The following is a 12,874-nucleotide window of genomic DNA, read 5'->3' as shown; positions in this document are numbered from 1 at the left end:
ATATATATATATATATATATGTATATATCTCTGTGTGTATAGTAGTTTTATATAGTAAATAATCCTCATTTCTATATATTTTAGATTATATATTGTATATCTACAATTAAAAATAAATAATAAAATAATGACGTTTAAAAAAATGTATTACATGAAATAAGTAAAAAATAAAAATATAGTAAAAATTACTAGACAATAAAAGTAAATAAAACTGGATGTGATAGAAGATATACTCTTGTATATATGAACATACTGTAACAATTGTGCTTTCTAGATATTCCACAGCTATAGGGGCAGATGGCAGTCTCAGTAGTCTACCTTCACTACATAGCTGCTTCCTGTCCACGATTCAGACTGTGAAGACAGAGGCCCAGGCCCAATTTAGCAGGCTAAGCCGTCCCACTCTCTTTGGGGAGAATCCATGCTAATCCACTGAAGTTACTCCTCAGTTTTTGATTCCCAGTGCCAAATTTTACATGCATGTCATGCAGCATTGTAACGCTTCAATTTACAAAAAAAAGTCTAGAAATATATTTCAACCCAGAACATCCGTTAAAAAACAGGAGCATCTAGAAGACAGAGAGCATTTAATATTCTATAAAATAGATTAATAAAGTGTTTCCCTGGTTATGGAGCAAGAAACAATGCAACAGGCTTTTTATTAACAGGCAATGGAAGAATCATGAGATTGACATGATCATTATTTCATCATTTGGGGCATCTTTGGCATCAAAATGTTCCAAAACCCCTGCTCTATACCTTACTGACCAGCCACTCCATAAAAATGCCCCAGGCTCCATGAATTTAAGCAACAACCCTGAACTTCAAAATGAACCAAAATTCAACTCTGCTAAAATTGTCAGCACCAATGAATATAAACAAAAGCTGTTGTTCCATAGCAAAGTATGTTTATGAGTAATCCAGAACAGATCCAGTATCACGCCACTCTGCTGCTAACCTAAAGTGGGATGTGATTAAGCCCTACTACGTCGTTCAAGTGAGTGATTGAAGTTTTTGGCAGGAAAATGTTGGCACAGCAGGACACATAACCATGCATGACTGAACCATCATTCCCTCCCCTTCTGTACCGGAGCAGCTCTCAATTTACATCACATTTTTATGTTCTTCTTGTGACAATCTTTGAATTATTCTCAGTACATACAGTTTGTTTACTGACAGCAACAGCAGGAACAACAGCCACAATCAGCCTCGATTTACTCCTCTAGTTTCGTTATACATCCAATATACTCTTATAAACTTATCTGTGCAGCAAAACACATTTGAAATACCCCAAAAACCCATACAGTAACATTTAACATAATTGATAATTATACAAAATCACTTAAAATGATCTAAAATGCAATAAGACTCACCAGACAAAAGGTTCCTTCTCAAATGAAGCATTAATCAGCAGAGAAAAAGCATAGCATGACAAACACTCCGATGAAATGCACGCATACGGATGGGATGGAGGCCTCTCTTGCTACCTTCTGTACCATGCTCCAGGCGGGGCGGGCTGGACGGGGGGAGCAGGAAGTGGAGGTGGGCTCGTTTCTCTCCTCCTTTCAACTCCTCTGTTCTATATGAAAATGTCAGAGGCTCAGAGCGGGGAGCATTGTTCCATCCACTCAGGCCATTCATAAACGGACACCCACTCTGCTCAACCTACAATGCACTGCACTGTTCCTCCTGGCCGAGAGCACATGGATGTGGCAGCGTTCATAGCATAGGTCAATGCAACTGAGAATGAAGATGCCCCCACACTCTAGTATGCATCATTTACAATGGATGCCATGAGAGGAATGCAAGCATTTACATTGGAGCACTGCTTGGAGAGTGTTCCTGTGACAGAAAGTGGTTCTTTGAAACACATTGTTAATAAGAGAGCTATAAAAATAAAGGTTCTGTATTGGCATCTATGGTTTCATGAAGAACCTTCAAAATCCATGAACCTCTCCATTCCACAAAAGGTTCTATTTAGTGAAAAAAGTTATTTAAAAAAATATTTTTTTAAGATTTGTAAAATGTTCTTCACACTAAGAAAAAAACAAGGTTCCTTGGGAAACAAAAATGGTTCTTCTATGGTATCACTGCATCTTTAAGATACACTGTATCTTTATTTTTAAGAGTGTTTACCTGATAAGCCTAATGTTATAGAAGAACAAATAACTTTATCATAGGTTCTTCATTGACATTTATGGTTCAATGAGGAACCTTTAACATCCATGGAATGCTTCCATTGAACAAACGGTTCTTTATAGTGGAATAAGGTTCTTCAGATAATTTAAAAATTGGATCTTTTTAAGAACTATTTACTGAAATGTTCTTTAAGGGGAACCCAAAATGGTTCTTCTATGCATGGCATTGCAGCTAAAAACCCATTTTGGAAACTTTATTTTTTTAAGAGAACCCAGAAACCAATATGTTGATCTGAAGAACATTTAAAAGCCCTAATGAACCTTAAAACATTTAAAAGAACTTTTAAATGTAACAGCAAGAACATTCCATCTGTAAAACATCATATAAGGCAAAAATGTCTCTTAAACAAAGTGGGGCCTTCAGAGAACCTTTGTAGAACCTTTAAAGATAGTTCCTTGAATGTTCTTGAGATCACATTTCAAGTTCTTCTAATCAACATATTGGCTAAGCTCTTGAAAGCACCAGTGCATAGATGGGTTTTCAAAAGAAATAAAAAATTGAATCAGGCTTCCAAACTTTTTGGTTCTAACAGGAATCTTGATTTTTAGAAGCTACTACAATGCTAGAACACTAACCACTGCACATCACCAAAAATATGTAATTGAAGTAACATCTAACTTAACAGAAACTCAAACACAACTGAGGGGCCACTAAGCACTAACTAAAATACACTTAACCATGTTGAGTTGTCAATTGCAAGCTTAAAGTAATTTAGTAAACAGCATTGTGTCCAACTGTCTGGATGAAAACACACTGTTCCAGTTACTCCAGTTACAACACTCTGCACCAGAGAAATAAGTCAATCAGTATAGACGTAAATGCTCCAGAGCCTCGACAAACACCATACACACACTCCTGCCCCTTGTGCTTCTGTACATAGTGGCTATTGTTTAGGCCGTCCCGGGAGAGAACAGAACGGCCAGGCTGGAGCCTGACACCACACAACACAGGGAAGTCGATGCGCACAGCTAATTGTCTTAAAAATCACAACAATCACCCATTCACACTATTCATATATATATATATTAGTGCTGTCAAATGATTAATCACATCTAAAATAAAAGTTTTTGTTTACGTAATATATGTGTATATTGTATATTTATTATGTATATATAAATACAAACACATGCATGTATATATTTAAGAAAAATGTTGTTTATATATGAAATATTTATATATAACAAAATAAATGTAAATGTATAAACGTAAATATTTTCAAAATATATACTGTATGTGTGTGTATTTATATATATACATAATAAATATACACAGTACACATACATATATAAACACACACACACACACACACACACACTCAGCACTGGGGAAAAAAAGGATCCATTGTCCTCCTATTGTCTTTGGGGAGACAGACAGTATAGATGGTTTGTTACACAATGGAAAGGTAGAGGTGAATGGGACACGAGGAGTCATGGAACAGGGTGACTCTGACTGTAATTAATGACTCCTGTCTGAAACAGGTTCAGAATTAGAAACCTAAAACAATGGGCCGACAAATACGAGGATGGCGAATAAAGACACCATCATACCATCACTGATGCCTGTTCCAATGGAACATTTTTACTCAAATCAACAAAGAAAAATCACAGCAGGAAATATTGACTATATAGTCCATTGAGTAACTACTAGATTATCATAATCTCCATTGCTTCAAAGCTTGTTTAAACAACTTTATACAAGGAAAACAGTGAACTGACAACCAAGACTGGCCTAAAATCAATAGAATCAGATGCATTTGACAACATTTTTCATAATGCTTATTATGAGTAAGCCTAGTGACCTCAAAATGTATTTGGGCACTTAAGCCACACTTAAAGATGTCATTGCATGAGATGATAAATATGCAAATAAATGCTGACAGAAATAACTTTTCACTTTTAGCCAAAAGGTCCCATTTTCAGTGGATGTATGAAGTTCACACAGGTGTCCTAGCACATTGATTATGAACAAGTGCCATAAACAGTACTTAATATCAAACAGTAAGATCTTTAATGTCATCTTTTAAAACTCTTAACAAACATTTTGCTGAATGTTTTGCTAAACGTGTGTGTTTTATGCTGTATTTCTTTAAAGTAAACACCATTTGGTTTAAATCTACTGTATGACAATCCACTACAATGACATTGGTAGTGTGGGTTAAGTGCACAAATACTTTTATAAAACATGAAATACTATTTCATTAATTGTATTGAACTACACTGAAGTGCACAAACAAGCTAGAAATTGTAAATGAGGCAGCTGGCATTGAGCGTAATGGGTCATACAGTTAATATTGTGCACTTGGACAAGTGCAAATGCCAGATGACAACACACTTGACATCTCCAGAAACTATTGGACATTCATCCACAGTGGGGTTTGATTCACTGGCAGGTAGCCAAGAGAGAAACTGGCAAACATTATAATCCTACTTTAGAGATGAAATCATTTTAGGCATCGACTCTAGTTGTATGACCAAAAACATTAGATTTCATTGCATTTCACCGGTTTTATACATAATTATTTTGAGAATAAACGTTAATTCCTTCTCTGTATCATGTCCATAGTGCCATTATTACATCTCATGCTCTGATATACAGTACAGTAATGCAAGAATAACCAAAAAAAAAAACTGAGCAGTTCTTCCATAAAAAATAAAGTTAAAAAATAACAGATTTAATAAAGTTAAATAACATAATAAAGAAAAATAGGGGTTTATCTTTATTATATAATTACAATAAAATATTTAAATAATTGTTTAAAATAATTAAATAAATATGAAATATTAAATAGAGCACTAAAATATTCCATAAAAAATAAAATAGCAATTAAAAAAAATTTAATTGTCACATCAAATAAACATTCTAACATTTCTTGACCTCACGTTTGTGCGCTTGGCATATCATTTATGGTTGCTGGCTTAAAAAGATCACTTACCTTATCAGACGGTCTTCAGTGTAAACAAGCAGACAGAATGCCGATAACTCAAGAGCAATGCCAGTCTCTTTTCCTATTGAATCACAAACCCTCCCAACCTGCCTCTTTCTCTCTCACTCTGCCACCCCTCTCTATCTGGTGGCATGTGCCACTGACACATGATTGTTACTGTGGTTTCACATTAGCACCCTGATTAGTAATGCCTCGACTCTACAAACAGAAAAACACCACTGCAGCAAACTGAATCACTACAAATGTTACTGTACTTCAAAGAGAAACTGGAAGAACGATCATTTTATGATTTATTCTGGCCTAAATATCTTCACATACCTCAAGTCCATGTTGGTTTGAATCTGCTTCTCATGTTGCGCTACACTCAACCCTGCAATGTAATTGTTAGAGAAAACCGTTTATTACTCGGATGTTTTAACAAGACCACCTAAGTGCAAACACATCCGTTTTTTAAACAGCTGTCTGAACTGTGGGGTTCAGCTGCCTTTTTGCTGATGCTCTTTCTTAAGTAGCTCTCACCTAACTTCCTGTCTATCTGAAGGAATGGCTGCTTTAAGACACCAGATGGATGAAAGCTTCGATGGCTACCTCTCTGCTGTGATCTTGGCAGGCCACCAACGTTGGATTTCAGAAACTACGTCTCACTCTGAGACAGAGGCAGTTGTTGGTCCTTCTTCTTCATCTGGTTAGAAAAGATGCTTTTTTTCTGTTAAACCCAGCAGGCAGCACAAGACAACAGGTTAGATGTGCCAACACCTAAAAGAAAGCAGTCTGATATACATGTTAAGAATATGTTCTAGTCTGTAAAGACAGCAAAGTATACCTAATGACATCTAAACAGGCTGCTACAAACAGGAACATTAACTTCAGAACAAGTTATAACATTGAATGCATATTCATATTGTAAACATAACAAAATAAAATACCTCAGTGATAACGAATAAAAAAAATTTAAAAAAATCATATGCATATGAATTCAGTATGTCATTCCATGCCATTATTGTACATGAATAGTAAAGTGCCATCTAGTGGTAACAATAATAAAAAAAAAACACCAAACAAATGTAAAAAAAAATACATAAAAAAGTTAAAGTATGTCACATTGATCCCTAACAAGAAAACAAACTTAAATACAATATAAAAGCTTTATTGAAAATTGACATTATGTGACTGTACAAAAATAGCAAAATGATAAACTACTGTATGACCAAATCTGAGATTAGAGTATTACTGTACGTATTAAAAAACTGCATTAAAAAATTAGCACACTCAGGGGTGTTTCATACAAGTTCTTGCATTTGTAAATGTGTTGTAAATATGCATAAAAAATACAAATACAACATTATATAATCACCCAGTTGAAGAAACTGCATGATGCCTCAGACTACAGGCACAATAATAGAATTTCAGTCCATACAAAGATCACTTCTTTATGTTACATTAAAGTAATTAAAAATCAATGCCTGAAAACTTGAAAGACACAAACTTTTCCAAGACACAAATAACCACCTATTAAGACATATTTGCACAGTAAAAACAACTGCTGATGCTGATTATCACAGCAGTCATATATTTTTTTTTGAGTACTTGCTGTTAAAAATGTTCATGGGAGGAACCAAACCATAAAAAGTTCATCAGTTGTTTCAAATCTGCCATTTTATATTTATAAACGAGCCTGCATTACAGTGAAATAATGTGAAATATTTGTGGCTATACAATTTTTACCATTAAAATATCCCATAAAAATTTAAGACATCTGAATATAAACAAAAATTCCTCTCAGCGTTCAAGCCAAAACACAAACACACGCATAAGTGACATGAAAGGGCAGAGGAAACACACACAGCTGCATCACTGAGACAGACACACACATACACATCATTTCCACCTGAGCATCACACCACCAGACTCTCTCTGCTCACAGCTCCATTCTAGACAGAGAAAACACAGCAGAACTTTGTATTAGTATAAAAATATAACACGACTGAATATTAAAGCATTGTATCCTCTTCTGCTGGGCTTAACTTAACACCGTCAAAGAAAAAAAAAACTGAATTTGAAATGGGAATATTTTTACAGCTAAAGATGGAAGCTTGTTTTGATCATGCTAGTCCAAAACCCACTATGACCACCTTAAGCTAACATGACCAAGTTTTTTTTCCAGCAGGGCCCCTGACCCCTGACGTGCTGAACTCTGTACCTAGGCACATACTGTAAAATAGTTAACTAAGTAACTGACCATTTAAATACAATTTTGTGGTTGGTTCTTGCCTTCAGCTGTCCTTCAGCTGTGAATATCTCGTGTCATTTTGCATACTTGTTTCTTTATAGTATCACTGCTCCACCCTGATTTTTGAATATTTTAATATCCTGCACCATATTCTTACTTGTATTTATTAATATACACAATTTATATAATTACATATATATGTTTACATATAGATTAGGTTACTTCACATTTTGTACTATTCTGAAACACATTACGTACTGTCCCATGAAAAAACAAGGATCAATTCCACTATAATTTAATTTAATTTAATGTAATATCAACTCAATCCGGTAACAATAAAACAGTGTTATTTTAGTGTTGTTTATATACCATTTAGGATTATTATAGTTAATTAAAACTGAAACTAACATTTTTTTTTTACTATAACTAAAATTAAAGTGAAAATATAAAATATAAACAACTGATTCAAAATACTAATAAAAACTATTAAAAATAATAATAATAGTACCTCAATAACACTAAAACAACCCTGATAATATTATAATATTTTTTAGAAGTGGTTTTCATTTTTTTTTTTAATTTTTAAGTTAATTATGTTGACAAACCAATAAGTTTTAATAAGCACTTTTGAATCTGGCTCCTTCTTACCTTTTTTAAGTTGCTCTTCTTGGACGATGCCAAACTGTCACTGTCCTCAGTGTAGCGAGGGGGAGGAGGTGGGAAGTTGCTATGGTTTCCATGCCGATTAGGGTTTCCGGAAGGCGGGGCGAGTGGCAGAGGTGGCAATCCGCCGTGTGGCCCCCTGTAGCGGTCAGATCTGTCACTCTCACTGTCGAGCCGCTCGCGGCTGCGGCCTCTCTGCTGCTCACCAAGCTTCTTCTTTTCCATGGCTTCCCTGAGGAAGCTGTCATCGTACGCATCCCGACCTCCACGGCCACGATCACGCTCCAGATCCGTCAGGTCATCACGACTACGGCTGCGCCGGCCCTGGAAACCAGCCCCACGGAAAGAGTCTCCACGCCGAGGACGAGCGTCAGGAGAGTAATCACGGCGCCGACGGTCATCGAAGACACGGTCGTATCCTCGTCCACTACTGCTCCATTCGTCATCCGAACTGGACAGAGGAAAGTCATGGGTTAAGAAGGACTTAATGCATTAATTTAGTGTGATTCAATTCAATTCAGTCACTCACTCTCTTCTGCCGCCTCTAGCCCCACCATCTCGGCGTGCGGGCGGATAGTCATTCCTGTCTCTGTAATTGCGGCCGATATCGTCCAAGTTTTCCATAGAGTGTGCACGTCCTCGAGAGTCAGCTCCCCGCCTGGGCTCATCCCGTCGGACGTGCTGAGATACGCTGCTGATGGTGCTCATGTTTTCATCCACATCATCATACACTGTGGTAAGCTGAGGTGGTCTGGCCCGACCACGATTTCGAGCATCTGGACCATCGTGAAGTGAGCTCACCTCACTCATACCATCCACTGGAGGACAGATGGGAAAAACAGAATAAGAATAAAAGTGTAAAAAGGTTTTGATAAAATAAACACCTACAAATCATCCCCCAACCTTGGAAAAACAGAGAATCTACAGGAAACAAGAGTTTAAACAGTTTGTTTCCTTTAGACTGCCTGTGGACTTTCTCACACACAAGTAGGACATGTTTGTGAATCCTTAATCCTGTCAAAAACTGGTTGATTTAAATTGTTTTCATGAAGGATCTTGATCCAGGAACATGTCCTATGTAAGTCATGTTAAGCACCACATTGTTATAACCCAACCCTCAGAGTGATAAAAGATAGTGCCCATCTCCGGAACTCACGCCGACTGTATTTGCCTGGAGCATTCATTGGGCGACTGGGGTCGAGGTTGGCCAGTTCTCGCTCCATGTAGTAAAGCACCCGAGTTGGGTTTCCATCTTGGTCGGCCTGAACACGGTATCCACTACGGGCTGAAAAACATACCAACATTGATGTCAAACAGAAGGTTTCAAAGGGATAAAGTCACTTAAATATGTTATAGATGGATCAATGCAGTGACGTAGTGAAGATCTCTTGCTTACGTCCTCCACCATCGTGGTCTTGCAGGAGCGGCACTTGAGATCCTTGACCAACTGTAGCGGGACGAACAAATGATCAACCAATTACATTTATTAATGTAAAAACAATGTTGTTAAACTGCTGTTTTTAAGGCAAAGAAAGGATGAGTCTACCTGAGCTGGCTCCGTCAAAGTCTCTGCCGTATCCATTGGACAGAGGACCAGCAGCACCCACCGGCATAGGGAGCATGGGTATGCCTGGTGTAGCTCCGCCAACTCCATAAGCTGGCTGGCCGTACATGCTTGGGGCATAGAGAGTGGCTGCGTACTGACTGGGGACGCCAGACTTTACCATTTTTCCAGCCTCATACACTGCAAAGAAGTTTATTTAGCACAAATAATTATTTAAAACAACACAATAACATATAATGGCTTTTCTTTGCAAATATTCATACATTAAAATTTTTTTACAACTAATTTGATTAATTCACCATATCATGAGTTTAATTACTGTAGATTATATAATTTTAATCAACTGAAAGCCCTAATAAAAACAATTCACACAAAGAGGAATTTTGCCACACTTTTCTGGAACTCATTTTACCGTGTTATTATCGTTAACTGTAACTAAAACTATTAAACATTTTTGTTAAAGCTGAAATAAAATAAAATATAGATATCAGTTAAAAAAAACAAACTAAGCAAACATGAGAAAGTTTACTACTAACTGAAAATAAAACTACAACTGAACTAAAGTTGAAACTGAAACAAAAATAAAATCTAAAAAGTAATCATAATAAGAAAAAAATGAAAATTACAAAAAAAGCTAAATTACTAAATATTAACTAAAAAAAAACAAAAACAAATGCTAAATGAAAATATTAATAAAAAATATAATAGAATCTAAATAATATGAAAATAACACTGACAACTTCATCAGTTTTTACTGCCTTTTCATTCAGTTTCAGTTAGTTTCATCCAAACAGGACATTTCTGGCTAAAGGAGAATTGGAAGTGAAGGCGGTGTGGACTCACGTGCGCGGGGACAGCAGCAGCGCTCCGGGCAGCAGGGGCAGCTGACGTAACAGCAGCAGGTATGAGGGCAACACTGACACCAGCAGATACCAATCAGGAGCAACAGCAGCAGGAAGCCCAGGACCACCAACACCACTAACAACCAGTCTGGAGAAGGAGAAAAAAAATTAACAGCTGGGGAAAAGAGACAAATCTCTTGCTTTAGATACCAAAACAGAAGCGTGAGGGCATTAAACAGAAAAGACTAAAAATAAAAACATGTCTAAATGCAACATTGGCTTTATTTCTGTTTCATGAGATTTTATTTCCGTTTCATCACTTATTTTGGTCCCCCCTCCATCCCTAATGCTTAGTAAAATGTCATGAGATGAGGGCATTCATCTTCATGTGTGCACATGTCTGTCAGTTCTGCAAGCAAAAATTAAAAAAAAGATAAAGGGAAAAAAAAAATAATAATTGTATTTGACGCACATAAAGAAAAACCAGCCGGACAGGTTTTGCCTCACGATACTCTGCCAGGGCTTGATTCCAGCATGCACCACAACAACATCCTACATGCACAGACACAACATGACTCATGTGCAAACGCAGATCTCAGAAACTATTCCACAATCTGATGGAGAAAACAAACCATCAAAATAAAATCCAATTTTTCTCTAGTTGAGATCATCATTTGTTCAGTTAGATTATCCATAAAATCTCAACCAAATTACAGTATTATGCAAATCTAAGTAGGCAATAATATACAGTCAGTTGGCTAACTGTAAATTGCCTTACTTTTTTACTGCTTAAAAAATAAATAAATTAATGGACCTTTAATATTGTTTTGAGCTGAAATTGGTTTATTATGTGAGAAGAAAGAGGTTGTGGAGTGATAACAGAGATATGAAACTGGATATGAAAACTGTTGTCTCAGGCATTATGCAAAGATATTTAACCACAGAATGCTGCCAATAAGAATCAAGAATTCAAATAAGACCCATAATAATTAGCAACTGACGCCATTCGGAGTACACAACATAATTTGACACAAATAAAAACAAGGTTGTAAGTGACAGAAGTGCACTACGTTGTAAAATCTCATTTTCAGTGTTTTATCAGCTGGACGCTCAAGGACACAATGACACAACATTCAGGGACACAATGGGACACAACGACACAACATTGTTTGAACACACTGTTCTTCCATCCCATCAAAACCTTATGGAGCAAAAAAAATACATGGCTTCTACTTTAAGATCTATAGTTGTTGTTTTTCTAGTCTAAGGCTGTAATGAATAAGACCTGACTGTGGCTGGTGAAGGATTCAAGTATAGCTCCAAACTTAACCAGACCTCTAGAGAGAAGCATTTATTCTACCTTCCATGATCAGTAAATCAATGCCAGGCAGCAGGTCTGTAGTATTAGACTTTCTCTCTGTGAAAGAAAGACAAAGCCATAATTACTGAAAAAGGCCTTACGGCATTGGCCCAAGAAGAAAAAACTGCCTTTAAGTTAATAGACTACTTCTACTGCTACTATAATTATTAATATTTGTATTTATTAGTGCTGTCAAACGATTAATCGCATCCAAAATAAAAGTGTTTGTTTACATAATATATGTGTGTGTACTGTGTATATTTATTATGAATATATAAATACACACACATGCATGTATATATTTAAGAAAAATATGTTATGTTTATATATTAAATATATTTATATATGATATAAATTATATGAATATAAATATATACATGTAAATATTTTCAAAATATATGCTGTATGTGTGTGCATTTATGTATACCTAATAAAATAAATATACACAATACGCACACACACATATGTAAACAAAAACTTTTATTTTGGATGCGATTAATCGCTATTGATCGTTTGACAGCACTAGTATTTATCAATATATTACTGCTTTCTATGACACTGACTTGACTTGAATCCTTCACAAGCAAACAGCGATATTCCAGGTAGAAAATACATTTTAAAAAACATTATAATAAAAAAATAATAATTGGTATCACTTTACTTAAAACCTTTGTGTAATGCATTATGTAAGGGATAATCAACGGCTAGCCGTGCATTAAAGGATTTTAAATGCACGACGTGGAGGCAAAGAACCGCCCGACGCAAAGCGGAGGTGGTTGCCTCCGCGAAGTGCATTTAAAATCCTTTAATGCACGGCTAGCCGTTGATTATCCCGCTTATTCCATGGTCATTTGCCAAGTTATAGACAAGTTAAAACTAGTATTGCTCTTTGCAGCACATTATTTGACCGAATGTGTAAAAATTACACATATTTTCGTCAGTTAAGGCACGTTAGCACACCATATTTATTTGAATGAATTATAGCATGTATTTCAATTAATTATCGATCGGTCGTTTAAGAGAGAGAGAGAGAGAGAGAGAGAGAGAGAGAGAGAGAGAGAGAGAGAGAGGA

General features: G+C 36.1%; 2 protein-coding genes across 8 annotated transcripts in view; both read right to left on the bottom strand.

Annotated features, from left to right (window-relative positions):
• Positions 1–5,203, bottom strand: part of LOC107704773 (myelin-associated glycoprotein-like) — a 21,581-nt gene extending 16,378 nt beyond the window's left edge. For 5 of the 7 annotated variants that reach the window (XM_016507785.1, XM_016507784.1, XM_016507790.1 and 2 more), the window contains exon 1: positions 5,132–5,203. The gene's annotated coding sequence lies outside the window, so the exon portion shown is untranslated. Of the gene's footprint in view, positions 1–1,373; positions 1,546–5,131 lie in introns of those variants that run through there. The other 2 variants (XM_016507786.1, XM_016507787.1) reach the window with 1 other exon arrangement.
• Positions 5,204–6,715: 1,512 nt separating this feature from the next.
• LOC107704772 (lipolysis-stimulated lipoprotein receptor-like) overlaps positions 6,716–12,874 on the bottom strand; it is an 11,045-nt gene continuing 4,886 nt past the window's right edge. The window contains exons 4-10 of the mRNA XM_016507783.1: positions 10,444–10,590; positions 9,583–9,780; positions 9,433–9,483; positions 9,193–9,321; positions 8,566–8,854; positions 8,022–8,487; positions 6,716–7,074 (exon numbers count right to left, since the gene is read on the bottom strand). Of these exons, the coding sequence (XP_016363269.1) occupies positions 7,039–7,074; positions 8,022–8,487; positions 8,566–8,854; positions 9,193–9,321; positions 9,433–9,483; positions 9,583–9,780; positions 10,444–10,590 (1,316 nt within the window). The 3' untranslated portion in view covers positions 6,716–7,038. The remainder of the gene's footprint in view (positions 7,075–8,021; positions 8,488–8,565; positions 8,855–9,192; positions 9,322–9,432; positions 9,484–9,582; positions 9,781–10,443; positions 10,591–12,874) is intronic.

The sequence above is a fragment of the Sinocyclocheilus anshuiensis genome, unplaced genomic scaffold, assembly GCF_001515605.1.
Source record: "Sinocyclocheilus anshuiensis isolate Anshui unplaced genomic scaffold, SAMN03320099.WGS_v1.1 scaffold758, whole genome shotgun sequence".
Lineage (NCBI taxonomy): Eukaryota > Metazoa > Chordata > Actinopteri > Cypriniformes > Cyprinidae > Sinocyclocheilus > Sinocyclocheilus anshuiensis.
Note: the sequence above shows the minus strand (reverse complement) of the source record. Positions and strands in the feature narration are given on the sequence as shown.